At 45.9% G+C, this 27,142-nt stretch overlaps 1 protein-coding gene across 6 annotated transcripts in view; it reads left to right on the top strand.

Moving 5' to 3' along the window:
• Positions 1-27,142, top strand: part of blk (BLK proto-oncogene, Src family tyrosine kinase) — a 156,460-nt gene that overhangs the window by 99,227 nt on the left and 30,091 nt on the right. For all 6 annotated transcript variants that reach the window (XM_038799959.1, XM_038799957.1, XM_038799962.1 and 3 more), the window contains exon 9: positions 21,499-21,678. In XM_038799959.1, coding sequence (XP_038655887.1) covers positions 21,499-21,678 — 180 coding nt within the window. The remainder of the gene's footprint in view (positions 1-21,498; positions 21,679-27,142) is intronic.

Here is a 27,142-nt window from a genome sequence, read left to right as displayed (position 1 = left end):
ACGAGCACTCACTGGGAGGAGGGAGCGCTGGAGGCCAGCAAGTGCCTCCCTACAGGGTGACAGCAGCGGTCACCTGCCTCTCAAGTGTTCCCCCGCCTCCGCTTTGCCAGTGGCGCCTATTGGAGTCAACAAAGCCAGTGACACCAGCACGCCGGGCGAGCACCTCCAGCCCCAGACCGACATCAAAGATCACAGGACGTGGTAAACAGCAGGCTACCTCAACCTCTGATGTGCATCCTGGGGACAAACGTAAACAAGCGAAAGAGCACGAAGGGCTGAGTAGATCAAGGATCACTGAGGTGGCATTGGGAGAGAGTGGGGGTGGCATCATCGCGGGTCGGGACAGTTGGGGTCATGAATGTCCAGCATTAAACATGTTAAGTCTGTGAAGCCTCCGTCACATTATTCCACACTGTGGGCCAGCTGCATCCCCAATTCTCCAGGCTCACTGTCCTAGACTTAGGCCTCCCCGCAAGGCATACCACATGCAGGTGATGGATGTGAGTGTACCCTGTCAGCAGACAGACTGGAGTCAGACTGTGGCATAGATTAAGGAGCTTCAGAGCTCAGCTCACAGCAGGTTATCATCGCCCTCCTGCCTTGTATATTGACCCGCTGACTGTGCTGGCACAGGCCCATCACCCTGGAGTGATGTATAAGATCCTGGCAGGGTGGAAAAGGGGGAGAGATGACAGATGATGCCATGTCCAATGAATAGCAGGCAAGGATGATGGCCTCACTGGTTTTCCAGGCATGTCAGACCCTCATCGTCGCCCCCTGTCCTCCATTCTCTGGCTGGCCCCACGGGTGGTCCCCAGGCTCTTCCTGCAGCCCCTCCTAGTCCGGCTGGTTAAGTCTTCAAAGGACTCAAGCACGTTTGACAAGCATGACTTGCCCTTCATAAAACTATGCTGACGATGATGGATTCAGCTTTGTCTTTCCAAATGTTCGGTCATGTCCTCCTTAATTAAAACACAAAATTTAGAGTGCCCAATTCATTTTTTCCAATTAAGAGGCCATTTAGCATGGCCAATCCACCTACACTACACATCTTTGGGTAGTGGGGGCGAAACCCATGCAAACATGGGGAGAATGTGCAAACTCCACATGAACAGTGACCCAGAGCTGGGATCGAACCTGGGACCTTGGCACCGTGAGACAGCAGTGCTAACCACTGTGCCACCATAGAATATAGAACAGTACAGCACAGAACAGGCCCTTCGGCCCTCGATGTTGTGCCGAGCAATGATCACCCTACTTAAACCCACGTAACCCGTATACCCGTAACCCAACAATCCCCCCATTAACCTTACACTACGGGCAATTTAGCATGGCCAATCCACCTAACCCGCACATCTTTGGACTGTGGGAGGAAACCGGAGCACCCGGAGGAAACCCACACACACACGGGGAGGACGTGCAGACTCCACACAGACAGTGACCCAGCCGGGAATCGAACCTGGGACCCTGGAGCTGTGAAGCATTGATGCTAACCACCAAGCTACCGTGAGGCCCCCATGCTGCCAATCTCCTCCTTAATGATTGATTTCAGCAACTTCCCCACCACAGAAGTCAAGTTATCCTGTCTGTGGTTTCCTACTTTTTGCCTCTCTCCCTTTTGGAATAAGGGTGTCACATTAATGTGTTTCCAATCCACTAGCACCTTTCCAGATCCAAGGAATTCTGAAATATCATAGCCAATGCATCCCCTATCTCTGCTGCAACCTCCCTTAATTCCCTAGGATGCAGGCCATCAGATCCAAGAGACTTATCTGCCCTTAATCCCATCAATTTATTTAATACTATCTCCCTAGTGATGGTTATTGCACCGAGTTCCTCTGCATTAAATGTAGTTTTTGGAAATTTTTTATTATCTTCCACCAAGAAGACAGAGGCAAAATATTGGTTCAATGCCTCCGCCATTATTACATCACCAGTAAAGGGCCAATATTTACTTTAGCCATTCTCTTCCTTTTTATATACTTAGCACTGTTGCTTCACAGCACCAGGGTCCCAGGTTTGATTCCCGCATGGGTCACTGTCTGTGTCAGCGTGGGTTTCCTCCGGGTGTTCCGGTTTTCTCTCACAAGTCCCGAAAGATGTGCTTGCTAGGTGAATTGGACATTCTGAATTCTCCCTCTGTGTACCCAAACAGGAGCCTAGGCGACTAGGGGATTTTCACAGTAACTTCATTGCAGTGTTAATGTAAGCCTACTTGTGACAATAATAAAGATTATTATTATTAGAAACTTTTGGTTTATTTTTTGCTCGTTTCCTTTCGTAGTTCATCTTAGCTCTTTTGATTTTACTTTAAGTAGCCTTTTACTGAACCTTAAAGTTCTCCCAATCCTCCAGTTTACCAGTAGCTTTTGCGGTATGGTATGCCCTAGATTTTGCCTTTATGTCTTCCTTGACTTCTTTGTTTAGCCATAGAACGTTTTTCTCCCTTTTACAATTGCACTTCCTCTCTGGGAATGTACTTTCATTGAGAGCTGTTTAATATCTCCCAGAACGTCTGCCATTGTTCCTCAACTGTCCTACCCTCAATTATTTGTGCCCAGTCTACTTGGGCCAACTCTTTCCTCAGGACTGTATAATTACCTCTGCCCAATGCTAAAACTCCAGTATGGCACTCTATCTTCTCTCGCTCAATCTGAATTTGAAATTCTAGCATGCTGTGGTGTGGGTGACCTCTGCTCACCGGCGAATTGGCAGACCGGCATCAGGGTGGCATCGCGCAATTCGCGCCTGGACCAGCGATTCCCCGATCTGGCGTAGGCTGAGAGACTCCCGCCCAATGTGTCCAGCCCGCTAATCATATTTAAATGCATGCAAATGCTTAGCTCACAGTGTGTGGCGCAAGCCTCGTTATCGTCACCAGGAGGGACTGGAGCATGTCGGCCGAATCGGTGCCGGGCATGGACTTTGATTTTGGTTGTACACCCGATTCTCCACCCAATCACGGTTCGCGTCTGCAGCGTCATGAGGGGGAGAATTTTTATATTTTATTACTTGTATAGATTTTTCCCAAGCCCCCTGCCAACCTATTTGATGGCAGGCATGGTGGGAGAATGTGGCAGGAATGCCAGAAATGGGTTTCACGCCAGTGTGAATTTACAGTGTGATAAATCGCTGATAGGCCAGCGCAGGTTGGAAAACCTGCCAGAGGCTGGTGTGAACCTCATTTGCATCCCATCATTGGTTTGCAGATAAAGGCCTGACTTCCCCACGTCAGATTCTCCGTGATGCTGGCACGAAAACATGCTGATCTGAAAGACATTCAGAACAACCTGCTGTGCAGCAGTTGAGGCTCATCTGAACATTGCCTGGGGCTGCCTCTGGAGTTCAGGATGGTGACCGCCTGGAACCCTGTACCCTGGAATGCCACAGCAGTGGGTCAGGGAAGATTCTGCAAGTGGACCTTTCAACTAAGGTGTCCATGAGTAGGTCTGTCTTGCAGCCTTGGCATGTTGCAGGAGATCCATCTTCATTCTAAGGTCATCTTCTGCTCCCAGAGTGCTCTTGGAGATGTATCTTCACATTCAGAAAGTTCACCTTCTTTCTTCAATGGTGGGTCAGTGATTTTGGGAGCCTTTTCAGCATGGCACACAGACACAAAGGCAGACTATGCATCATCCAGGCTTGCCCTGCCACTGAAGATGGTGAAATACCCAGGTGCATAATTAATGAGGTTGGGGCTGGAAGATTTGGCATGTTTTCCCATTGACCGGTGTTCCTGTCCCCATAGCACTTGGTCTCAAATTGGGAGAATTCCACTCCTTGTTTTCAGATCCTTTCATGACCTGGTCCCTCCCAATCTCTCGAACCTCCTGCAATCTCACAACCCTCTGAAATTGTGTGGTTTTCCAATAGTGGCTTCTAGTGCTTTCCAGTGTCCTTTGCCAGACCATTGGCAGCCCTGTCTTCGGCTCTTATTCCTAAGCTCTGGAATTCCCATCCTAAAGCTCTCTGCTACTTGCTCTTCCCATAAAACTCTGCTTAAAATCTATCACTTTAATCAGTCAACTGGTTATGACCCATAATTCTTTGATTCAATGTGTATTTTTTTGTCTGATTACCCTCGTGGGTAGTACCTTGGGACATTTTACTACCCCAAAGGCAATACACCATTCAAGTTTTTATTGTTTCATAAAACACCCAGATGGCAGCCTTCTTTCCAATTCAGGCCTTGGGCTCAGCGGGTGAGGAATATAGAATCATAGAATTTACAGTGCAGAAGGAGGCCATTTGACCTATAAAGCCTGCACCAGCTCTTGGAAAGAGCACCCTACTCAAGCCCACCTATCTACCCTATCCCCATAACCCAGTAACTCCCACTTAACTTTTTTTTGTTTGGACACCAAGGGCAATTTAGCATGGCTAATCCACCTAACCCGCACATCTTTGGACTGTGGGAGGAAACTGGAGCACCTGGAGAAAACCCACGCAGACACGGGGAAAATGTGCAGGCTCCGCACAGACAGTGACCCAGCCGGGAATCGAACCTGGGTCGCTGGAGCTGTGAAACAATTGTGCTAAACACTATGTTGTCGTGTTCTTGGTCTCTGGTCATGCAGTAAGTTCCTGTATTTCCACTGAGATGGTTTCCAAGGGTTTCCTGGGCATTCCATAAATGTGCTTCAATCACTGCTGCTGCATAACCAACCATGCCCCACTGTAAGTCACCTTACTGTTCCAGACCAAATCCAGGTTGGAATGTAACCTTACAGCTTCTGCAAGCAGGACTGAAATGTTTATCTGAGTAACGTGTTTCTTCTCTAAAAGGTTGTCAATTTGTGGAACACCTTGGCAGTTAATGCAGCAGATAATGGCTTAGATAAAATTTTCAGATTAGTGATGGATCAATACACTTTTCAGCAAACAGCGAAGACAATTTTACACAGTTGCATTCCTGGTTTTTAAGCCTTAGTCAGCAGGAATACTTATTGACAATCCATGCATGCTCTTTCCATGATTTATTTCCATTTTGATTTCCCTAGTGAATGGGCATCCTGCCAGAAGTATCATTTTGTAAAATGATGATTCAGGTAGGGAAGCTGAAAAATTGTAACATTGGGATCTTCAAAGTAAGCACACAAATCTGGAAAGATTGATTCTGTCCGTTATTGAGAGCGTAAATGCACCAAGCCATTACTCATTCAAAACCTCCGATCCTGCTGATTAATGAAGTTTTGACACTCCCGTAACATTGCAGTCATAAATAGTCACTGGTGTGATCAGTAGATTGATAAAAATATTACTTTGAATAGTATAATGTCAGTAATTTGTACACCCAGAGTGATCTGAATTAGATAATTTTGTGTTTAATGAGAATTATCCAAATACAGGGTAATTTGTATGATTTGGAAAATTTATTTGGATTATTTGTTGACTCTCTTTTCAAAATTATACTGAGTAATATTTTGGGGAGCAATTCTAAAGGAAGTGAATTACTTTAAACTTCAAACTTATTTAGGGCATCAAAAATGATCATTTTCGATTTGATAAGACCATTGATAAACGTAACGCATTTAGTTGGGAAACTGAGTGACTGATAGGTTCCTCCCACCTACAATAAGGTCACTTCCTGTAACTGAAATCAATCTGGTTTTGACTCACTTTCTTTTTGTATCATAAATAGGCTTTTGGATGACAATAATTAATAATCTACTGTTCCTATTTGACCCTGAACTTCTGAACCCATATCTTCCCCATCACCAAAATTGACTCTTTCCACTCCTGCGGTGTTGCCCACCTCCCAGGTCCCTCCAATCAGCTTATCTGCTACTAAAATGCTCATCATGCCTTTGTTATCTTTTAATGCCTCTGGGCCGCGGCCTCCCACTTACACTCTCTGTAAACGTGATCATATCCAAAACCCTGCTGCCCATATCAGGACTTGCACCAAATTTTGTTCACTCGACATCACCAGCATGCTTGATGATCTGCATTGGTTTCTGGTTAAGCAACATCACAATTTTAATTGTTCCCCTTTGTTTTCAAATCTTTCCGTGCCCTGTCTATCTCTAGAATCTTCCTCCAGCTGCACGAGACTCTAAGTTCCTCCAATTCCGGCCTCTTGCACATCCCTGATTTTCTCAGCTTCACCTTTGGATGCCGTAACTTCTTCAGTTGTCAAGGTACCATGGCCTGGAATTCCCTCGATAAACCTCTCTGGCCCTCCACCTTTCTTTCTTCCTTTAGGATTCTCTTTAAAACCTATCCTTTTAACCAAGAAATTGTTAATATTTCATAGATTATCATAGAATTTACAGTGCAGAAGGAGGCCATTCGGCCCATCGAGTCTGCACCGGCTCTTGGAAAGAGCACCCTACCCAAGGTCAACACCTCCACCCTATCCCCATAACCCAGTAACCCCACCCAACACTACGGGCAATTTTGGACACTAAGGGCAATTTATCATGGCCAATCCACCTAACCTGCACATCTTTGGACTGTGGGAGGAAACCGGAGCACCCGGAGGAAGCCCACGCACACACGGGGAGGATGTGCAGGCTCCGCACAGACAGTGACCCAAGCCGGAATCGAACCTGGGACCCTGGAGCTGTGAAGCAATTGTGCTATCCACAATGCTACCGTGCTGTCCTCTTTTTTTTTCTGTTTGATATAATATAAAAATAGTATTTCCTAATGTAGCCAAGTGTCAAATTGTGTCTGATATTCCTGCTTTGACATGTTTTGGAATATTTAATTATGTTAAAGACAGATGTACGACATTCTTGTATGGCTGTACCATGAAAACTAGAGTTGGAATACTCTGACGATTGACTTTGCATCAGAAATCTATTCTATACTGCCCTTCTGGGCATGGAAGACTTTCTGTGCTTTTTAGGTTTTGGATTTTGCAGATGTTTTTTAAACAGATGCCTGAGCAAAAGTCTCAGGATCTGCACACTGTGAAGGCCTCACCAGATGAGTTCAAATACACTGTACTTCGATCAAACAGAGGGTGGTGAATGTTTGGAATGTATTGCCCAGAGAGGCCATGAAGGCTGAGAGATTTTTCTCAGAGGGAATTGGACATACATTAGCTGAATCTAAGGGCAATTAGTATATGTTCTATCTATTAACTTGGCCAGTTGGATTCAAGTGGTCTTTTCCAGACCTATACATTACTGGTTCTGTGCTGCATTGTTTGAAATGATGCAGAAGTCGCTGCCTCAATATACAGCTCCCACGTGTCTACTTTCTCGAACAAATGAGATGGGAATGTCTCCAGCAATTCTTAACAAATTCCTATCAAATTCTTATTGCTGACATTTTACAAGAGCAGGTGTCCTATTTATTTAAAATGGATTAAGGCCTTCAAAGAAATGGTGGAGAGGAGATTTAATCAAATTGAGTTTGAATGATATGATCACTCACAGGAATTCTAACCATACGTAAATCTTGCAGAATATTACCTTCCACATGAGACCTGTTTTCTGAGTTCAAAACCAATTTAATTGATGCTGCAAATAATTTTCATTAGCATTTATAATATTATTTTTTAGAATTCAACAAAGCACTATATGCAGACCAGAATAAGTTATTATTCTTTATGATAAAATAATTTATTTTCTTCATTGGCAACATTTAAAAACCAAAGAGGAAATCCCCTTAAAACTAGGAAACAGTGATATACAAAAGATTCTTCAATGATTGAAAACAGCAGTGGATTATTTAGCCTGATCAATCCTTACTTGTGCATTCTGTGTAAAGCTGCATCAGCCTCAAGTGTGATTTCGCAATGAGAGATTGGGAAATAGAAAAGAAAGGAAGAGGGGCAAGGAAAGATTAGGGACTGATGACTAATATAAAAGAGAATCTAAAAGTCTCCTGCAAATAAATAGTAAAGAGCTCGTAAAAGGAAGGCCCGGGAAGATTAGGGATCCAAAGAGCCTTCTTATGAAGGCAGACAGCATGGCTGAGGTACTAAATGAGTACTTTGCATCTGTCTTTAAAAAAGAATAAAATGCTGCCAAATTCCAAGTGAAGAAGAGGTAGCTGAGATTCTTGATGGTTAAAAGTTCATGAAGAGAATGTGCTGGGAAGTAGGCTTTGATATTATACTGGCAATAATCTCCCAATCCTCCTTAGATACAGTGGTGGTACCGGAGGACAGGAAGACTGAAAATATTGCATCCTTGTTCAAAAAAGGGTGTAAGCATAAACCTAAAAAACTACAGACCAGTCAGTTTGACCACAGTGGCAGGAAAAAATTCTTAGAGATGGGGGCACGATTCTCCGATCGCGGAACAGAGTGTCCGCACCATCGTGAATGCCGTTGCGTTACACAACAGCACGAAACGTGTGCGGGCAGTAGCGATTCTGGCCCCACAGGGGGCCAGCACAGCGCTGGAGCGGTTCACGCCACTCCAGCCTCACTTCCTGGCGCACACTGGGGACAGCATCAACCCGCACATGTGCAATGGCGACGCGCCAACCCGCGCATGCACGGTAGCCTTACTGAACGCTCCGGGGCCGACGCAACATGGCGCGGGGGTTCAGGGGCTGGACGCACAACAAAGTAGGCCCGGGGGGGGGAAGAGGCCGGCCCACCGATTGGTGAGCCACAATTGCGGGCCAGGCCCCATCGGAAGCCCCCCCCCCCCCCCCCCCCCCCCCTCCGGGACGGAGCCCCCCCTCACCCCAACCCCACAGGCCACCCCTTGACCCTTCGCGCAGAGTTCCCGTCGGCAGCAAACAGGTGTGGACGGCGCCGCTGGCACTCTGCTTTTTCTGCGCGGCCGCTTGGCCCATCGGGGCCAGAGAATTGGTGGCCTCGCCGTGTACAGCAGTCCGTGACCGGCACTGCACCAAACACGCTGCCACAAATGGTGCCGATTCTCGGAGAATCGTGCGCTGGCGCGGGGCCGCGTGGAGCGGTTGCGGCGATTCTCCGGCCCGCGCGGGGCTGGGAGAATTGCACCCAGGATTTACTCGCATTTGGAAACAAATGGATTTATTAATGATGGGCAGCATGGTTATGTGAAGGGGAGGTTGTGCCTCACTAATTTGATTGAGTTTTTTGAGGAAGTGACAAAGATGATATATGAGGGAAAGGCAGTAGATGTTGTACACATGGACTTCAGTAAAGCTGTCTCACGGTAGACTGGTACAAAAGGTGAAGTCACATGGGATCAGAGGAGAGCTGGAAAGTTGGATACAGAATGGCTTCGGCACAGAAGACATGGGTTAGCAGTAGAAGGGTGCTTATCTGAATGGAAGGCTGTGACCAGCGGTGTTCCACAGGGATCAGTTCTGGGGCCTTTGTTGTTTGTGGTGTATATAAATTATTTGGAAGAAAATGTAGTTGGTCTGATTAGTAAGTTGGCAAATGACACAAAAATTGGTGGAGTTGCGGATAGTGAAGAGGATTGTCAGAGGATACAGCAGGATATAAACTGATTGGAGTCTTGGGCGGAGAAATAGCAGATGGAGTTTAATCTGGGCAAGTGTGAGATAATACTGACAGGCAGAGAGATCTAGACGTGCATGTCCACCAATCACTGAAAGTGGCAATGCATGTGGATAAGTTGGTCAAGAAGGCATACGAAATGCTGAAGAGATAGATTAGGGGCTCAATTAGCACAGTGGGCGAAATAGTTGGCTTGTAATGCAGAACAAGGCAGCAGCACGGTTCAATTCCCGTACCAGCCTCCCCGAATAGGCGCCGGAATGTGGCAACTGGGGGCTTTTCACAGTAACTTCATTGAAGCCTACTTGTGGCAATAAGCAATTATTATTATAAAAATTTCTATATTCAGCCTAGTTCTTGTATTATCTGTCTAACATCTGTGTGTTTCTACTTCATCTTATTTTCTATCACTTTCATCACCCAGTGAGCTCTGTATTTGGTTGACCAAACTTTCCTTGTGGCTATGTACCTTACCTGTAGTCAAACCATCTCCGCTTTAAAGGCAGCCTATTGATTTCAGTTAACCGGGTCCAGATTGGTTCTCATCCCATTGATAGTGGCGTTCCTACAATTAAAGATGGGGTTTTCAGTGTCCACCCCTCCCCCCACCAACGGGTTCATCCGGTCCCACAGAAAGGCAATGAACTTTTGGCTCGACCACCACATCCCCTGCAATGGGTTCCACCCACGGCAGGCCTGGGAAATCCTGGATTGCTCTGTCCTTTTCCATAGCTAATCTAAATCTTACTATGTAATGATCACTGTTCCCTAAATGTTCCCCAATTGACACTTGATCTACTTAATACTCCTCATTATCCAGAAGCAGACCCAGCAATATCTTATTCCTCAGTGGCTGAAAACATACTGATCAAGAAATACCTCCTCAAAACATTTCAGAAACTCCTCCCTATCTCTCCCCTTTACACTATTATTTTCCCTGTCTATGTTAGAATAATAGAGGTCTGCAGTTATTACTATTCTATTATTTTTTCACCTCTGAATTTTCCCTGCAAACCTGCTTCCCTATTATCCTTCTCACTAGTTGGTGGCCTATGAAACACACCCAATAGTGTGATGGTTTCTCAATTGTTTCTCCGTTATGGCAGCTGCTCAAAAGTACCCATCATAGAAATTCCCAACTGTAGCAGCAGCAGTGAATCTGAGTCCACAGAAGATCTAAATGAATTTGATAGTCTCATTAAGCGACCATTATGACAGACAGTGCTTGAAATGGAAACGCTAGACTGATGTGCATGTGGGTAAGGGCGGATTTACCATGTATGTCATGCTTTTACAACACCTCAGACCGCATGATGCATTTCAGGTGTAATTGCTTCTGGTTTTCTGATTGATTACTGTAACTTTGGCGGTAACCATGGAAAAACACTGTAAATGTTCAATAAAAAACCGAAAGGAGCAAGAGCTGTGATCAGTCACTATGTGGTAGTTTACTTGACCATTTAAAAAAAAACATTAAGTTTGTCTCTTATTGATCATATTTCCTGTGTAGAACAGTGCAATAGGGTTTCTTAAGCATATACCTAGAAATAGAAGAATGCAAAAGCCACAAGCTCTGCTTATAAATCATGTTATTCAGCTTATATGGTTAGTGGTTGATTCACATATTTCCATGATACAAAGTGGCACTACCACTTGGCAAATTTGATGAGGGGAATCCACAATTCTTATAAACAGTAATTGCACAAGGAATTAAATATTTAACAGCGAATAATTGCTTATATTTATAGTTCAGTGCAAAATTTTAAATAATGTCATAAGGTATGTGAGTCTGGAGTTTAAAACCTTGCTGCGGGATTCTCCGTCGGTGGGATCGTCCGCTTCGCCGGTAGCGCACCACGCCCGCGGTTTTCCCGACGGCGTGGGATGGCCACAATGGGAAACCGCATTGGCCAGTTGCGGGAATGGAGAATCCCGCTGCTGGCGGTGGTGCGCCGTGCTGGGAAACGGGACTGGCGGGACGGAAATTCTGCCCCTCATCTCATGTATTCTCCTATTGTGATTGTTATTGTAAATATTTTCTAAAAATGTTTGGTCTTTATGTTTATAACCATGATCTAACCATCTTTAGCCTTTGACAAAAATCTAAATTAAGAAAAGCTTAAAATAAACATGCTTGTCACCTCTGTTAAAATAGTGGGATTATCACCCAAACACATTTGAAGACTAATATCAGACAAGCTTTTGTACACTAATCAGTCCTTTGCATATTTGGACATTTTCTGGTCAGATGTGATATAGAGAGCTTATTTCCTTCGTTGTGAAATAATGACAGAAAAGTCATGTTTATTGATATTGCCTCAAAGGGAATTGTTACAATCAAATGAGAAGGAGCCATAGGATTCCTTCCTTATTCCTGTTCTCTTCTGACTGTAACAGGGTTTTTTTTTAAAGTAAAGGATATCTTTGACAATTTAGCGTGGATTTATCTTTTACATACTGGGATCAGAAAACTAGTCAGACAGATTTTCATGAGTTTAGCAAAGAAGGAAATTAGTTTTATTACGTTAAAATTGACCGGGGTAATAAAAATGTTTTTTCCAACTTCCCACACACATTGGAAGTTCACACATAAAATACAGGTTACAGGGTAAGGGATGATTGATTTAGCCAAATCATATTTCGTAAGAAATAAAATAATTTCACGGTTCGTAGTTTGGAGTATCTGTGAGCTGCAGGCAATATCTGGTTGTCTTGTTTTCAGTGCTGAGAAAATTTAAAGCTGCAACTGTTTTTTACTGTTCTCCAGGTGTTGCTGCTGTGAAGTTGAGTCCACTGCAGAATGGAGACGTGGACAGGGTCCTAGCTTGTTAGAGATAGAGAGGCAGGAACTCCACTTAGCCCAGGGGTGGGCAAACTTTTCCGTGCAAGGGCCACATTCAGAAATTCACAATTCACAAAGGGCCGCATAGTATATTAAGTAAAATAATTACTTCACCCGGTTATGATTCTGGGCGCCTCATATACAACATAGAACAGCACAGAACAGGCCCTTCGGCCCTCGACGTTGTGCCGAGCAATGATCACCCTACTCAAGTCAACGTATCCACCCTATACCAGTAAGTAACCCAACAGCCCCCCCGCATTAACCTTAAAAAAAATTTAAAAAAAAAAAAAAAAAAAAATTTTTTTTAAAAATTTTTTTTTTTTTTTTTTTAATGACTTGGTGGGCCGCAGAAATACCTTTGGCGGGCCGCATGCGGCCCGCGGGCCGTAGTTTGCCCACCCCTGACTTAGCCCAACTGCTAATTTTTTTCCACTGAGAAACCCAAGTGCTTAAAACCACGCAAAAGGCTTTGTCTGGTCATGAGATCTCTCTCCAACTGCCAATAATGCAATCATAATTTTATATTCTAACTATAACTCAATTATAAGTTCATAAGATATAGGAGCAGAATTAGGCCATTTGACCCATCAAGTCTGTTCCACCATTTGATGATGGCTGGCCTTAACTCCACCATCCTGCCAGTTCTCCATAACCCTTCAACCCATTACCAATTGAAAAGCTGTTAACTCCTCCTTAAATTTAATCACTATCCCAGCATCCACCGCACTGGGGGTCGCGAATTCCACAGATTCACACCCCTTTGGAAGAAGTTGTTTCTCCTCAACTCTGTTTTAAATTTGCTACCCCATATCCTAATACTATGACCTCTCGTTCTAGAATGCCCCACAAGAGGAATCAAGCACTCCGTGTCTACGTATCCATACCTTTTATCATCTTTTGTACCTCAATTTAATCTCCCCTCATTCTTCTAAACTTGAGAGCATATCGGCCTAAACTGTTCAATCTCTCCTCATGCGACAAACCCCTCATCTCTCGAATCAACTTAATGAGCCTCCCCTGAACTACCTTCAATGCCACCACATCTTTTGTGCACAATATTCCAAGTGCAGTCTCACCAATGCCTTGTATGGTTCAATCACTTCCTTACTTTTATACTCAATTCCTTTAGCTTCAAGGCCAACATTCAATTTATTTTCTTTCTTTTCTGCTGCATCTGTTTTCCAGTTTTCTGTGACTCATGTACCAGGACACCCAGATCCCTCTGCAACAGAGCACCCCAAAGTCTCTCCTCATTTAGATAATAAGTTGCCTTCCCATTTTTCTGACCAAAATGCATGACCTCACACTTGCCACATTTTGTCCCACATGCCTAACCTATCTATGATCAATTGTGAGGTTCTTATTTCCTCATTGCAACTTACTGTCCCACCTATTTTTGTGTTGTCTGCAAATTTGGATATAGAGGGTGGAATTCTCCGCAACGGCCGACGCCGTCGTGAAACCCGGAGTGTTTCATGATGGCGTCGGAGGCCGCTCCTCACCCCCATTCTCCCCACCCCCCGGGGGGCTAGGAGCGCGTTTCGTGAAGCTCGGTCGCCCCAGCGTCAAGGCGACGCGCTGATAATGACGTGGCCGGCGGCGCCTTAGTGACGTCAGCCGCGCATGTGCAGGTTGGCCGGCTCCAACCTGCACATGCGCGGTTGCCGTCTTCCCCTCCGCTGCCCCGCAAGACGTGGCGGCTTGATCTTGTGGGGCGGTGGAGGGGAAAGAGTGCGTCTCTTGGACACGCTGGCCCAACTAGCGGTGGGCACCGATCGCGGGCCAGTCCCCTCCCGAGCACGGCCGTGCTGCTCAATCCCCTCTCCGTCCCCCACAGGCCCCAAACTCAACTTTTGCGCGATGTTCACGCCGGCAGCGACCAGGTGTGGCGTCGATTCTCCGAGCGGGGGTGGGAGAATCGCGGGGGGTGCCAGAGCCCAGAATCTTCTATCCCTGTATCCAAGTCGTTAATATAGATTAAAAAACAAAGAAAATTACAGCACAGGAACAGGCCCTTCGGCCCTCCCAGCCTGCGCCGATTATTATAAATAGCTGGGGCCCAAGGACGGAACCCTGTGTCATTTCACTAGTTACATCTTGCCATCCAGAAAAGACCCATTTATCCCAACTCTCTATCTCCTGTCCATCGGCCAGGATTGGCTCACCTGGAGAGCTATCTTTAAAATCAAGGACTTTTGTCCAAACGATTATCATTTGAATGGTTCATCTTGAGCTGTTGAATACTGCAGGTCATTTCCATAAATACCTTGTCAATTGGGGCAAGAAGAGAGACTTTTCACATCCCCCTGTGGGGCTGGGGGTTGGTCATGGCTTTTGGTGAATTTTGCAGATTTGCTGTCTCCTCTCCATATGGCTGAAATGTGGAATATATATATTAATTTAAATTATTGTCCAGAATATGTAAATGTATGTAATTCTGTTGAGTTTCCTAAACTATTATGGCATAATAATGATATCTTTGTTACATTTAATTCCAATGTCTTAGTCACACGACAATCATTTTCATGGCACAGAGGTAAGGTAAAATTCTTGGAGAGATTTGCCACTGCCAAGACATTCCTGTTTTTATTACTCTTCATCTAGCCTGCAGTAGAACACATTAGAGCATTAGCAGTCCTGTTGTTTTTAAGGAAATAATTCTGTCCAATTTTCCTACCCATTCTGCGAACATGTCTCTCACTAGGATTTGGTTCCACAAGCAATATATTTTGCCAAAGGTTACATCAGAGTTCTGACAGTCATTGCCTGTTTGGTTCCCTGACACTTGAAACAGACTCTGCTTTCACACAGTATCCATCCATGCACTTTCCCAGTGGGGAGTCACCACATAGCGATGAGAAACAGGAACCATGCTGATTATCCACTGTCCAATTCAGGAATGCTGCACCATTTGTCATATCCCTCCTGCTTTTTCAATTGAGTTTTGGCAGGACAGGCCAGGAATATCTTCGGGGCTGCTCCCACTTCATCAGCAATACCATGATCTCAACCCTGAGCCATTTTCAACAAGGGGGGAATTGGTAAGCAGCCAATTCAAGACAATTTTGACAATCAAAGGGATGTGGACTTTGCTGGTTTCGCTGGACATTTATTGCCCATCCCCAGTTGTCCTTAAGAAGGTGGTGTTGAGTTGCCTTCCTGAAACGCTGCAACCCCTGAGGCATAGGTACACCCACAGTGCTGTTAGGGAGGGAATTCCTGGATTTTGACCAAGGACAGTGAAGGAACGGCGATACATTTCCAAGTCAGGATGGTGAGTAACTTGGAGGGGACTCTCTAGGTGGTGTGGTTCCCAGGTGTCTGTTGCTCTTGTCCTTCTAGATGGTAGTGGCCGTGGATTTGGAAGGTGCTCTCTAAGAAACCTTGGTGAGTTCCTGCAGTTCATCTTGTAGATGGTACATACGGCTGCCACTATTCGTCGATAATAGAGGGTTTGAATGTTTGTGGAATGGTAGTAATCAAGTGGACTGCTTTCACCTGGATAATGTCGAGCTTCTTGAGTGTTGTTGGAGCTGCTCTCATCCAGCCAACTGGAGAATATTCCATGTGACTCCTGACTTGTGCCTTGTTGAGAGTGGACAGGCTTTGGGGGGGTCAGGAGGCGAATTACTCACCGCAGGGTTCCTCGCGTTTAACCTCCTCTAGTAGCCACAGTATTCATCTGGCTAGTCCAGTTCAGTTTCTTATCAATGTAAACCTAGGATGGGGATTTAGCGATGGTAATATCATTGAATGTCAAGGATGGTTAGATTCCCTCTAGTAGGAGATGGTCATTGCCTGGCACTTGTGTGGCATGAATGTAACTTGCCACTTGTCAGCCCAAGCCTGGATATTGTCCAGCTCTTGCTGCATTTGCACATGGACTGCTTCATTATCTGATGAGTCGCAAATGGTTCAAGTTACTCAACATTGTGCAGTCAACTGCAAACATCCCTACTTCTGACCTTTTGGTGGAAGGGAGATAATTGATGAAGCAGCTAAAGATGGTTCGGCCTAGGACAGTGTCCTGAGGAATGTCTGCAGTCATGTCCTGGAGCTGAGATTATTGATCTCCAACCACCACAACAAACTTCCTTTGTGCCAGGTACAACTCCAACTTGGGGAGGGTTCCTGCCAATTACCATTGATTCCAAATTTGCCATGGCTCCTTAATGCCACACTTGGTAAAATACTGCCTTTATGTCAAGGATTGTCACACTCAACTCACCTCTGCCACTCAGCTCTTTTGTTCATGTTTGAACGAGTGTAGAATAGACTGACGGGGTGGTATTTGGCTCATGGGGCTCATAGTAAGACCCCCGTCTCTGTGCTAACTGCAGTTTTCCCTCTGGACCACATTCAGGCCAATGTGGTGGGCTCGGCGCGGGAATTCTGAAAGTGAAGTGGGTCGTGGAAGGTTTCCCATAACCCATAATGACAGCCAGGTGGCAGCTGCACTCCTTAGCCATCCCATGATCATTGTCAGACAGAACTCTTTCTGTGCTATGAATCAGCAGCTCTCCCTTGCTTGTGGAGCTGTCTATGTGTCAGTGATGAAGGGCCATCCATTGACCCTCATCCCAACCCTCCCCCCGCAGCATCCGGAGCTGGCCTACTTTCTCCCATTAATTAGCCTGGCTCTTTAAAACTCAGGATGGCCTAAATGTACTTTGCAGTCGTAGGATTCAAAACTGAACCAGCAGCTGGTTTCCGAAGCCAGAACTGAATGTTCCGGCCTATAATCCTGCAGCCCCAAATCTCTTTACTTGCCTTTCCCAGAGGGAACAACTTCATACATAAGAAACAAACGACAGGCCAAAGTAGACATTGGGCCAATTCAAACTGATTCCGGAAGGCTAGTGATGGGAGACGAGGAAATGGCTGGAGAACTTAATAAGTACTTTGCGTCTGTCTTCACAGTGGAAGACATGAGTAATATCCCAAAAATTATAGAGGGTCAGGGGGCTGAGTTGAGTATGGTTGCCATTACAAAAGAGATGGTGCTAAAAAAGCTAAAAGTTCTTAAAATTGACAAATCTCCTGGCCCCGATGGGCTACACCCTAGAACATAGAATACTACAGCGCAGTACGGGCCCTTCGGCCCTCGATGTTGCGCCGACCTGTGAAACCATCTGAAGCCTATCTGACCTACACTATTCCATTTTCATCCATATGTCTATCCAGTGACCACTTAAATAAATATAGAGTTCTGAGAGAGGTGGCTGAAGAAATAGCGGAAGCGTTGGTTGAGATCTTTCAAAAATCACTGGAGTCAGGGAAAGTCCCGGACGATTGGAAGATCGCTGTTGTAACCCCCTTGTTGAAGAAAGGATCAAGACAAAAGATGGAAAATTATAGGCCAATTAGCCTAACCTCGGTTGTTGGTAAAATTCTAGAATCGATCGTTAAGGATGAGATTTCTAAATTCTTGGAAGAGCAGGGTCGGATTAGAACAAGTCAACATGGATTTAGTAAGGGGAGGTCGTGCCTGACGAACCTGTTAGAATTCTTTGAGGAGGTGACAAGTAGGTTAGACCAGGGAAACCCAGTGGATGTGGTCTATCTGGATTTCCAAAAGGCCTTTGATAAGGTGCCACACAGGAGGCTGCTGAGTAAGGTGAGGGCCCATGGTGTTCGAGGTGAGCTACTGGCATGGGTTGAGGATTGGCTGTCTGACAGAAGGCAGAGAGTTGGGATAAAAGGTTCTTTTTCGGAATGGCAGCCGGTGACCAGCGGTGTCCCACAGGGTTCAGTGTTGGGGCCGCAGCTGTTCACCATATATATTAATGATCTGGATGAAGGGACTGGGGGCATTCTAGCAAAGTTTGCCGATGATATGAAGTTAGGTGGTCAGGCAGGTAGTGCTGAGGAAGTGGGGAGGCTGCAGAAGGATCTAGACAGTTTGGGAGAGTGGTGCAGGAAATGGCTGATGCAATTCAACGTGAGAAAATGTGAGGTCTTGCACTTTGGAAAAAAGAATCCAAGCATAGACTACTTTCTAAACGGTGAGAAAATTCATAATGCCAAAGTACAAAGGGATCTGGGAGTGCTAGTCGAGGATTCCCTAAAGGTAAACATGCAGGTTGAATCTGTGATTAAGAAAGCGAATGCAATGTTGTCATTTATCTCAAGAGGGTTGGAATATAAAAGCAGCGATGTGCTACTGAGCCTTTATAAGGCTCTGGTTAGGCCCCATTTGGAGTACTGTGTCCAGTTTTGGGCCCCACATCTCAGGAAGGACATACTGGCACTGGAGCGTGTCCAGCGGAGATTCACACGGATGATCCCTGGAATGGCGGGTCTAACATATGATGAACGGCTGAGGATCCTGGGATTGTATTCATTGGAGTTTAGAAGGTTAAGGGGAGATCTAATAGAAACTTACAAGATAACACATGGCTTAGAAAGGGTGGACGCAAAGAAACTGTTTCCGTTAGGCGAGGAGACGAGGACCCGTGGGCACAGCCTTAGAATTAGAGGGGGTAAATTCAGAACAGAAATGCGGAGACATTTCTTCAGCCAGAGAGTGGTGGGCCTGTGGAATTCATTGCCGCGGAGTGCAGTGGAGGCCGGGACGCTAAATGGCTTCAAGGCAGAGATAGATAAATGTCGCGAGGAATTAAGGGCTACGGGGAGAATGCTGGTAGGTGGAGTTGAAATGCCCATCAGCCATGATTGAATGGCGGAGTGGACTCGATGGGCCGAATGGCCTTACTTCCACTCCTATGTCTTATGGTCTTATACTTTGTGATATTGAACCTCATTCACATGGTAGGTTCATTCGAAACGTTAAGGCATACGGAGGCAAGGGACAAATACTTGAATAGATAACAAGTTGATTTTAAAAGATACAATAGAGAGTGGTGGCAAAGGGTAGTTATTCAGTAAGGTAGAAACCAATGTTTCACAAAGATCAGCGTTGGGACCACATATTCATAAATTACATTAAATATTTGGGCTTTGGAATGAGTAACTCAAAATCAAAATTTACAGATTACACAAAACTAGGGGTGGAGTGTGTTGGTATAGCTAACACAGAGGATAAATAAAGTGGATAGAGTTTAAAAACTTGCAAAATAAGCAGTTAAGTTTTGTTATGCTCTTGACGTAGCATAAGCTGCTTCCTTGATGTGCAATCTGACAAAGGAAGGTTCAGACTTGCAGTTAGCTTTAACACATTTATTAAACTGTTAACAATTCTCCTACTTGGATTCGACTCTCCTGTTAATCCTGTTATAGCTACTCAGACTATCTAACCAGTCTGCTACAATCCACGTGGTGGGTGTGATGTGTTTCAATGAACCCTGTGTACTCATTAAGTGTCTCCACTGGAAAGAGCAAGATCATGTGTGCAGTGTCCTTTTATATGGGTTGGTGTAATGCCCTCCTGTGGTAGTGTCACCTCTGTGTGTGTCTTGAATGCCCATTGGTCGTGTCCTATCTTACTGATCTATTGGTTGACTGTCTTTGTGTCATGATGTCCCTGGTGCTCCCTGTAGTGTCTAGCTAGATGTAGTGTGTTCACATTAACCCCTTGTGTATTTACAGTGTCCTAGTGTATCTACATTAATCCCTTGTGTATTTACAGTGATGCTATCACTACATTAAATATGTAAAATGAATTTTAGCATAAACTTTTTAAAAAATAAATTTAGAGTATCCAATTATTTATTTCTCAGCACTAACGACCCGGACTCTGTTCTTTTTAGGACCTCAGAACTCTGTCCCCACCGAGGCTGTACTTAGCTTAGTTTCCTGCAGGAAGAGATACTCCAGCACAGACATATTCAAGTGAGCCTAACTGCTCAGTGAATGTGCAAATCAGGATCCCAGTGAGGACGCGATCCAGATCGCGACGTCTTGCGAGATTTCATTAGATCTTGCGAGGCGTCCCGAGCATTGTAAATGTCACAAGACTCCTCTTGCGGGATTTACTGGCCACATTGCGTCACCGAGTCAGGTGTGAAGAGGCCATGCTATCGTGCCCACTAATAAATCCAAGAAGAAAACTCGGTTAAATTTCCTTAATTGTCAGTGGTTAGTGTGTGGAATTCACGACCACAGGAATTGGGTTCGGAAGATAGCTAAGAAGATTTCAGAAATAAACTAGATGAATAATTGAGAGAAAATGGAATAGAAAGATCAGGTGAAATGCTGAGATGCGGTCAATGGAATAGGAGATTTGTGTTGTGTATGAACGTTAGCACAGACCATAATGTCTTGTTCTCTGCTGCCTATTTTGTGTAATTCTATTTATTGTATTTATTATTTATTTACCCACTCTGCAAGCCAGTTTATGTCTTCCTGGAATTAGTGACGTCCTCTATATTTTAGTTATACCCCTCAATTTAATTGCCCCTTTGTGTTAGTATTATGCAGTTCTGGGTCAGGTTTATTATAGATCTGTTGAAGTACTCTGTACTCTGTCCAAACTTCTGCTTATAGAGGTCTGACAATGCCCTACCCCATCTATGACCACCCTGACTGAAGTTCTCAGTTTGAGCTTAATTACTCTGTACGGATAATTTAATATTCTGGACATGCTACCAATTGGAGCTGGATTGACTGCCACACAATTTTGTTAGGACCCTCGTGGCCACAGAGAATACAAACATTCATCTAGTTTGGACTGGTTTCAAACCCTGGATGCAGAGGTGAATGGGTATTGCTCTAGCACAGTCACAAATTTAGACTTTCTGATTACTCTTTTGACAAGGTCTTTGTTTGGTTATGTTGATGAAACAGAATGGCTGTTGTGCTAATGGGATGTGCCTGTTCGAAAGTCTGGTTTTAGTGCTGCACTGAGGTGATCCAGCAAGCAGAGCTCCTCAGTGCAGAAAACAAGGCAAAACGCGGCCTCATTGGGGAGTTCCCCGCTGAGACCCCTGATCTACCCAGATGGGTGTTAGATAGAGCGGTGTTTCTCGGTGCTCCGAGCGCTGGGAAACATCTGGCTAATCTCACGCGCTACAGGACTCTGTCCCCATTCTGGTACACTGCACCCGATGTCTCGTGCTAAACAAGGGCAAAACCAGTGTTGCAGATTAAGACCTCACCGCTGCATCACTTACTGCCTAATGTATTAAATCAAACTTTTCCCATGATGTTTAAGGGCCCTGATCTTAAAACCATTTGAAAAATGTGCAACTCCCTTAGTCTGGGAAAAAGTAGCCATACAAGAAATAATTAAATTGTGACTTTTAGGACTATTTTTTTTTTGTTACAAACACAGGTTACTACAAGGACAATGTGAAGGTTGCTGTAAAAATGCTGAAGGAGGGTAGCATGGCTCCTGAAGCATTCCTGGCAGAAGCCAACCTAATGAAGGAACTTCGACATGGCAAGTTGGTGGAGCTGTATGCCGTTGTGACAAAAGAACCCATATACATAGTAACAGAATATATGGCAAAAGGTACAGTAATGATACTGCTTTCTAAAATCTATCCAGTGCAAATACACTTCTGTGATTATGTGCACACTGGTACAGAATTTGGGAGTAAACAGTTTTGTTTTGACAGTGTAGTATTTGTAACTGGAAAGTGAAAGCTTGGTTTTTGATTCTTGTTTTTTTAAAAAGCGGCTGTTGCTCACACGTACAATTGCATTCATCCATGTATCCATACATGTGCCAACATGTCTGCCAGGCCTGCTTGGCCCATGCTTCATTGTACTTTTTACTGACCAAACAAAAGTTTCAGCCCCACATGGGCGTGTGTCTTCCTCTCCCCCCCCCCCCCCCCCCCCCCCCCCCCCCCCCCCCCCCCCCGGGCATGGTCTTTAACAGCCTATAAAAATTAATGTCTAAAATTAGGATCAACTGGATGTAATATTTATCTAAAGGGCAGATCCAATTACTTACAATCATAAAATCCTGGAAAAACTCAGTATCTCTAGGAGCATCTGTGGAGAGAGAAACAGAGTTAACCGTTTCAAACCTGGATGACCTCTTCAGAGCTAAAGAGAGATAAATATGTAATGGCTTTAATACTGTCTACCAATATTTATCACAAGCCCACCTACTCCCACAACCACACCTCTTTACACCCTGCTTCCTGTAAGTACTCCATTCCATTCTCCCAACATCTCTGCCTCCGTCGCATCTATTCCGATGATGCGACCTTCCAAAACAGCATTTCTGACATGTCTTCTTTGTGCTGAGCAAAGGTCCCCACACTGTAGTTGCTCGGGCCCTCAAGCTTGTCCAACCCATTTCCCGAAGCTCTGCCCTTAGCCCTTTCCCTCCCTCCCAGAAAATGGTAGAGTCCCCCTTGTCCTCACTTTTCACCCCACTAGCCTCCGCATTCAAAGAATAAATCTTCGATATTTCTACCAACTCCAGCATGATGCCATCACAAATAACACGTAAAATCTTCTACACTTCCGGGGTCCGTATCCCTCTAGGATGGGAATAGCGGGATACGGACCCTGGAAGTGTAGAAGATTTTAGTTTAGACGGGCAGCATGGTCGGCACAGGCTCGGAGGGCCGAAGGGCCTGTTCCTGTGCTGTACTTTTCTTTGTTCTTTATGTTCCCCTCACCTCCCAGTTAACATTCCAGCAGAACTGTTCCCTCCTTGACATGCTCTATCACTCGCAGCACCTCACCCCTTCCCATGGCACTATCCCACACAATCACAGAAAGTGCAACATCTGCCTCTTTACCTCCTCCCTCCTCACCGCCCACAGCCCCAAACACTCCTTTCAGGTAAAGCAGCGATTCAGTTGCACTTCCTTAGTCTGCTGTATTTGCTGCTCACACTGCAGTCTCCTCTACATTGGGGAAACTAAGTGCAGCCTGGGTGACTGTTTTGCGGAGCACCTTCGTTCAGTCCACAAATGAGATCCCGACCTTCCTGTCGCTTGACATTTCAATTCACCATCTTGCTCCCATGTCCACATTTTGTCCCCCAGCCTGTGACAGTGTTCCAGTGAAGCCCAACGCAAACTGGAGGAACAGCACCTCATCTTCTGATAAGGGACTTTACAACCTTTTGGACCTAACATTGTGTTTAACACCGTCAGGCCATGAACTCTGTCCTCCATTTTGGTATTAACTTTTCCCAACCCACTCCCCCCCCACAGAGCAAGCCTGTAACGTGTTCTTATGTTTTACTTTCAGAGAACGGCAACCCTTATTCAGCTACCAACACATTCTGCTGTCAGACCTTTTGTTCACTATTAGATCCAGCTGTAATCTTTAACACTCTCATTAACACTCCCTTTGTCTTGTGTCCACGACATCTGTATCAAATCTCTCTTGAGCCCCCACCTATCCTTGACCTATTTTTCTCACCTGCTCCACCCCCTGTCTTCACAGATCTACTGAGTTTTCCACCATTTTCTATTTATATTTCAAATTTCCAGCATTTGCAGTATTTTACTTTCTTTTAGTGCTTCCAATTAAGATGGGTGGGATTCGGGATCTCATCCATGGCGGGACCCGTTGTGAGTGAGAACGGAAAATTTGTCGTTCCAGGCAAATCTCCACTCACTTCCAGCGGCGCCTGGAAATCCCAGCTATGAACGAGGATGGAGAATTTTGGCCATAATTTTTGGAAATTAACTTCTCAACACGTTATAATGACATCGGGCCACAAATAAAAACAAAACTTCTGGAAATATTCAGCCGGTTAGGCACGATCTATGGTAAGAGAAACAGAGTTAATGTTTCAGATCAACGACCTTTTGTCAGAGCTGCAAAGTGTTAGAGCTGTCACAGGTTTTAAGCAGGGAGAGGAGAGGAAAGAATAACAGGGACGATCAATGGTAGGATGGAGCACAGAAACGATTAAGTAACAGAAGGGATGATGGTGTTGCAAGGGAAATGGAGGGGAAAGTGGGACAAGTAAAGAAGTTAAAGACTAGTTTAGAGGAAGTGCAGATGACTACATCAGAATCATTATCAATGCTTAATGTCTGAAGAAGTGGGAACAATGGGCATGGTCTGAAATTGCTGAACTTGATGTTGAGCCCAGAAGGCCGTAACAGCCCCAATCAAAAGATGAGTTGCTGTTCCTTGAGCTTCATTAAGCTTCATTGAAACACCATAGGAGGACAAGTACACAGTGATCAGATGTAGGGTGAAGAATGAAAATTGCAAGCAGGCAGAAGCTCAAGATGATCATTAAGGCTTACTAAAGTGTTTTCTAATTTATGCCAATTGTGGTGTAAATAAAACCAAATAATACTTTCAAAGTATTGGCCAAAAAAAATAAAGTCAAGACTACAGATGTAAATAGGTAGCAATGGCATACATAAAATTTCCCACAAAACAATTTCATGCTGCAGGGTTCCCTTTATATCATAGAACATAGAACATAGAACAGTACAGCACAGAACAGGCCCTTCGGCCCTCTATGTTGTGCCGAGCCATGATCACCCCACTCAAACCCACGTATCCACCCTATACCCGTAACCCAACAACCCCCCCCCCTTAACCTTACTTTTATTAGGACACTACGGGCAATTTATCATGGCCAATCCACCTAACCCGCACATCTTTGGACTGTGGGAGGAAACCGGAGCACCCGGAGGAAACCCACGCACACAGGGGGAGGACGTGCAGACTCCACACAGACAGTGACCCAGCCGGGAATCGAACCTGGGACCCTGGAGCTGTGAAGCATTTATGCTAACCACCATGCTACCCTGCTGCCCCAGTCATGGGGCGGGATTCTCTAATAACGGGCCTATGTTCCCACGCCGGCATGAAAACCGGCGCCAACCACTCCAGCGTCAACAGTTCCCGAAAGTGAGGAATTCTCTTCTTCCTCGGGGGTAAGGTTGGCACAGGAGTGGTTCCCGCAGCTCAAGCCAGCATGGAATGGCTCGTGCAAGTTTGCACGGCCGGCGTATTTCTGCGCATGCGCGGGGGTTCCCTTCTCCGCGCTAGCCCTCGGGCAATATGGTGGAGCCCTAAAGGAGCCCGGCACAGAGTAGAATAGGCCCCCATGGAAGCAACTTGCCCACCGATCGGTAGGCCCCGATCGCGGGCCAGGCCACCATGGGGGCCCCCCCCCGGGGTCGGATCCCCCCCCCCCCCCCTCCCCCTCCAGAAAGCATTCTCAACTTCCAGGTCCTGTCATGTTGGACCTGATTAACCCTCGCTGGCGGGACTCACCAAACCCATCAGCCACTTGGCCCATTGGGGCCCGGAGAATCGCCGGGGTGGGCCGTTGTCAACGGCCACCGACCAGCGCGGCGGGAATGCTGTGGCCTCCCGAGAATCAGCGCCAGAGAATGGGGAAGCCTGCGTCGGAGTGCGATTCTCACGTCCCCCTGGGGATTCTCCGACCCGGCACGGGGCCGGAGAATCCAGGCCCATGTCTGATTTCAACTCCAGTCATGTTATTTCAAGTCTTCAATATCTCACACTGAAAAACATGATTTAATCTCGGCATTGTTTACAAGGGGATCAAGGTACCTGACAGCATATTCAATGCAATCTGCTACCATGGGCGCGATTCTCCGCTGCCCACGACGGGTCGGAGAATAGCGGGAGGGCCTTCCCGACAATTTTCACGGCCTCCTGCTATTCTCCCCCCCACCCCTCTGGCTGCCCCCCGACACGAATCGCTGCTCGCCATTTTTTTTTTAATAAACAATTTTATTGAGGTAGTTTTTGGCTTTGTAAACAGTTACAGACATCAACAAAAAGAAAGCAAAAAAGGCAAAAATGTGCAAACATCCATGTACTTTCAATACTTCAATCGTAACATACTGCACAAGCCCGCTCCTCTCCCACCGGTACTACCCGCCATTTTTTCCCTCCTACTCTACTCTACTCTACTCTATCCTCCTCCCATTTAAGTTTCAGTTCCTCTGTCTGGGACCCTTCCTCCCTCATGAGCATCTTATAAATACCCGAGACTCTACCCTCCCCTTCTTCCCCCCTAGAGACTATTCTGTCGAGGATCTCCATTGGCGGGTGGCGTGGGAAAGATGGGACCTGTCTGCGAATAAAGTCCCGCAACTGTAGGTACCTAAAATCATTTCCCCTTACCAAATTTCTCCTCCAAGCTCCTCAAACTCGCAAAGCTCCCTTCCAGGAACATATCGCCCACCCTTCCCACCCCCGCCCACCGCCATACTCGAAACCCCCCATCCATTCTCCCGGGGGCAAACCGATGGTTGTCGCAGATTGGCGCCCAAACCGACGCCCCCGTCTCCCCTACATGCCTCCTCCACTGGCCCCATATCCGCAGGGTCGCCACCACTACCGGGCTGGTGGAGTACTTGGCCGGCTGCAGCGGTAGAGGAGCCGTGACCAGGGCTGCCAAGCTGGAGCCCCTGCATGAGGCCGTCTCCACCCGCTCCCAGATAGACCCCCGTACCCACCATCCACTTTCTTATCATAGCGATGTTGGCCGCCCAGTAATAATTAATCAGACTCGGCAAAGCCAGCCCTCCCTCGCTGCGGTTCCTCTCCAAAATCGCCTTCTTCACCCGCGGGGATTTTCCCGCCCAGACAAAGCTCATGATCATCCTGTTAACTCTTTTGAAGAAGGACTGTGGAACAAAGATCGGGATGCACTGAAAAACAAACAGAAATCTAGGGAGGATTGTCATCTTTACAGTCTGCACCCTCCCTGCCAGCGACAGCGGGAGTGCATCCCATCTCCGAAACTCTCCCTTCATTTGCTCCACCACCCTGGCCAAATTTAACTTGTGCAGCCTGCCCCAGTCTCGTGCCACCTGGATTCCCAAATACCGGAAATTTTCCTCAACCAGCCTAAACGGTAGCCCTCTCAATCTGTTCTCCTGGCCCCTTGCCTGGACCACAACATTTCACTCTTGGCCGTATTTAATTTGTATCCTGAGAACTGGCCGAACTTCCTCAGCATTCCCAGTATACTTCCTATCCCGGCCACTGGGTCC

This window comes from Scyliorhinus canicula, chromosome 6 (genome assembly GCF_902713615.1).
Source record: "Scyliorhinus canicula chromosome 6, sScyCan1.1, whole genome shotgun sequence".
In the NCBI taxonomy this organism is placed as follows: Eukaryota; Metazoa; Chordata; class Chondrichthyes; order Carcharhiniformes; family Scyliorhinidae; genus Scyliorhinus; species Scyliorhinus canicula.
Note: the sequence above shows the minus strand (reverse complement) of the source record. Positions and strands in the feature narration are given on the sequence as shown.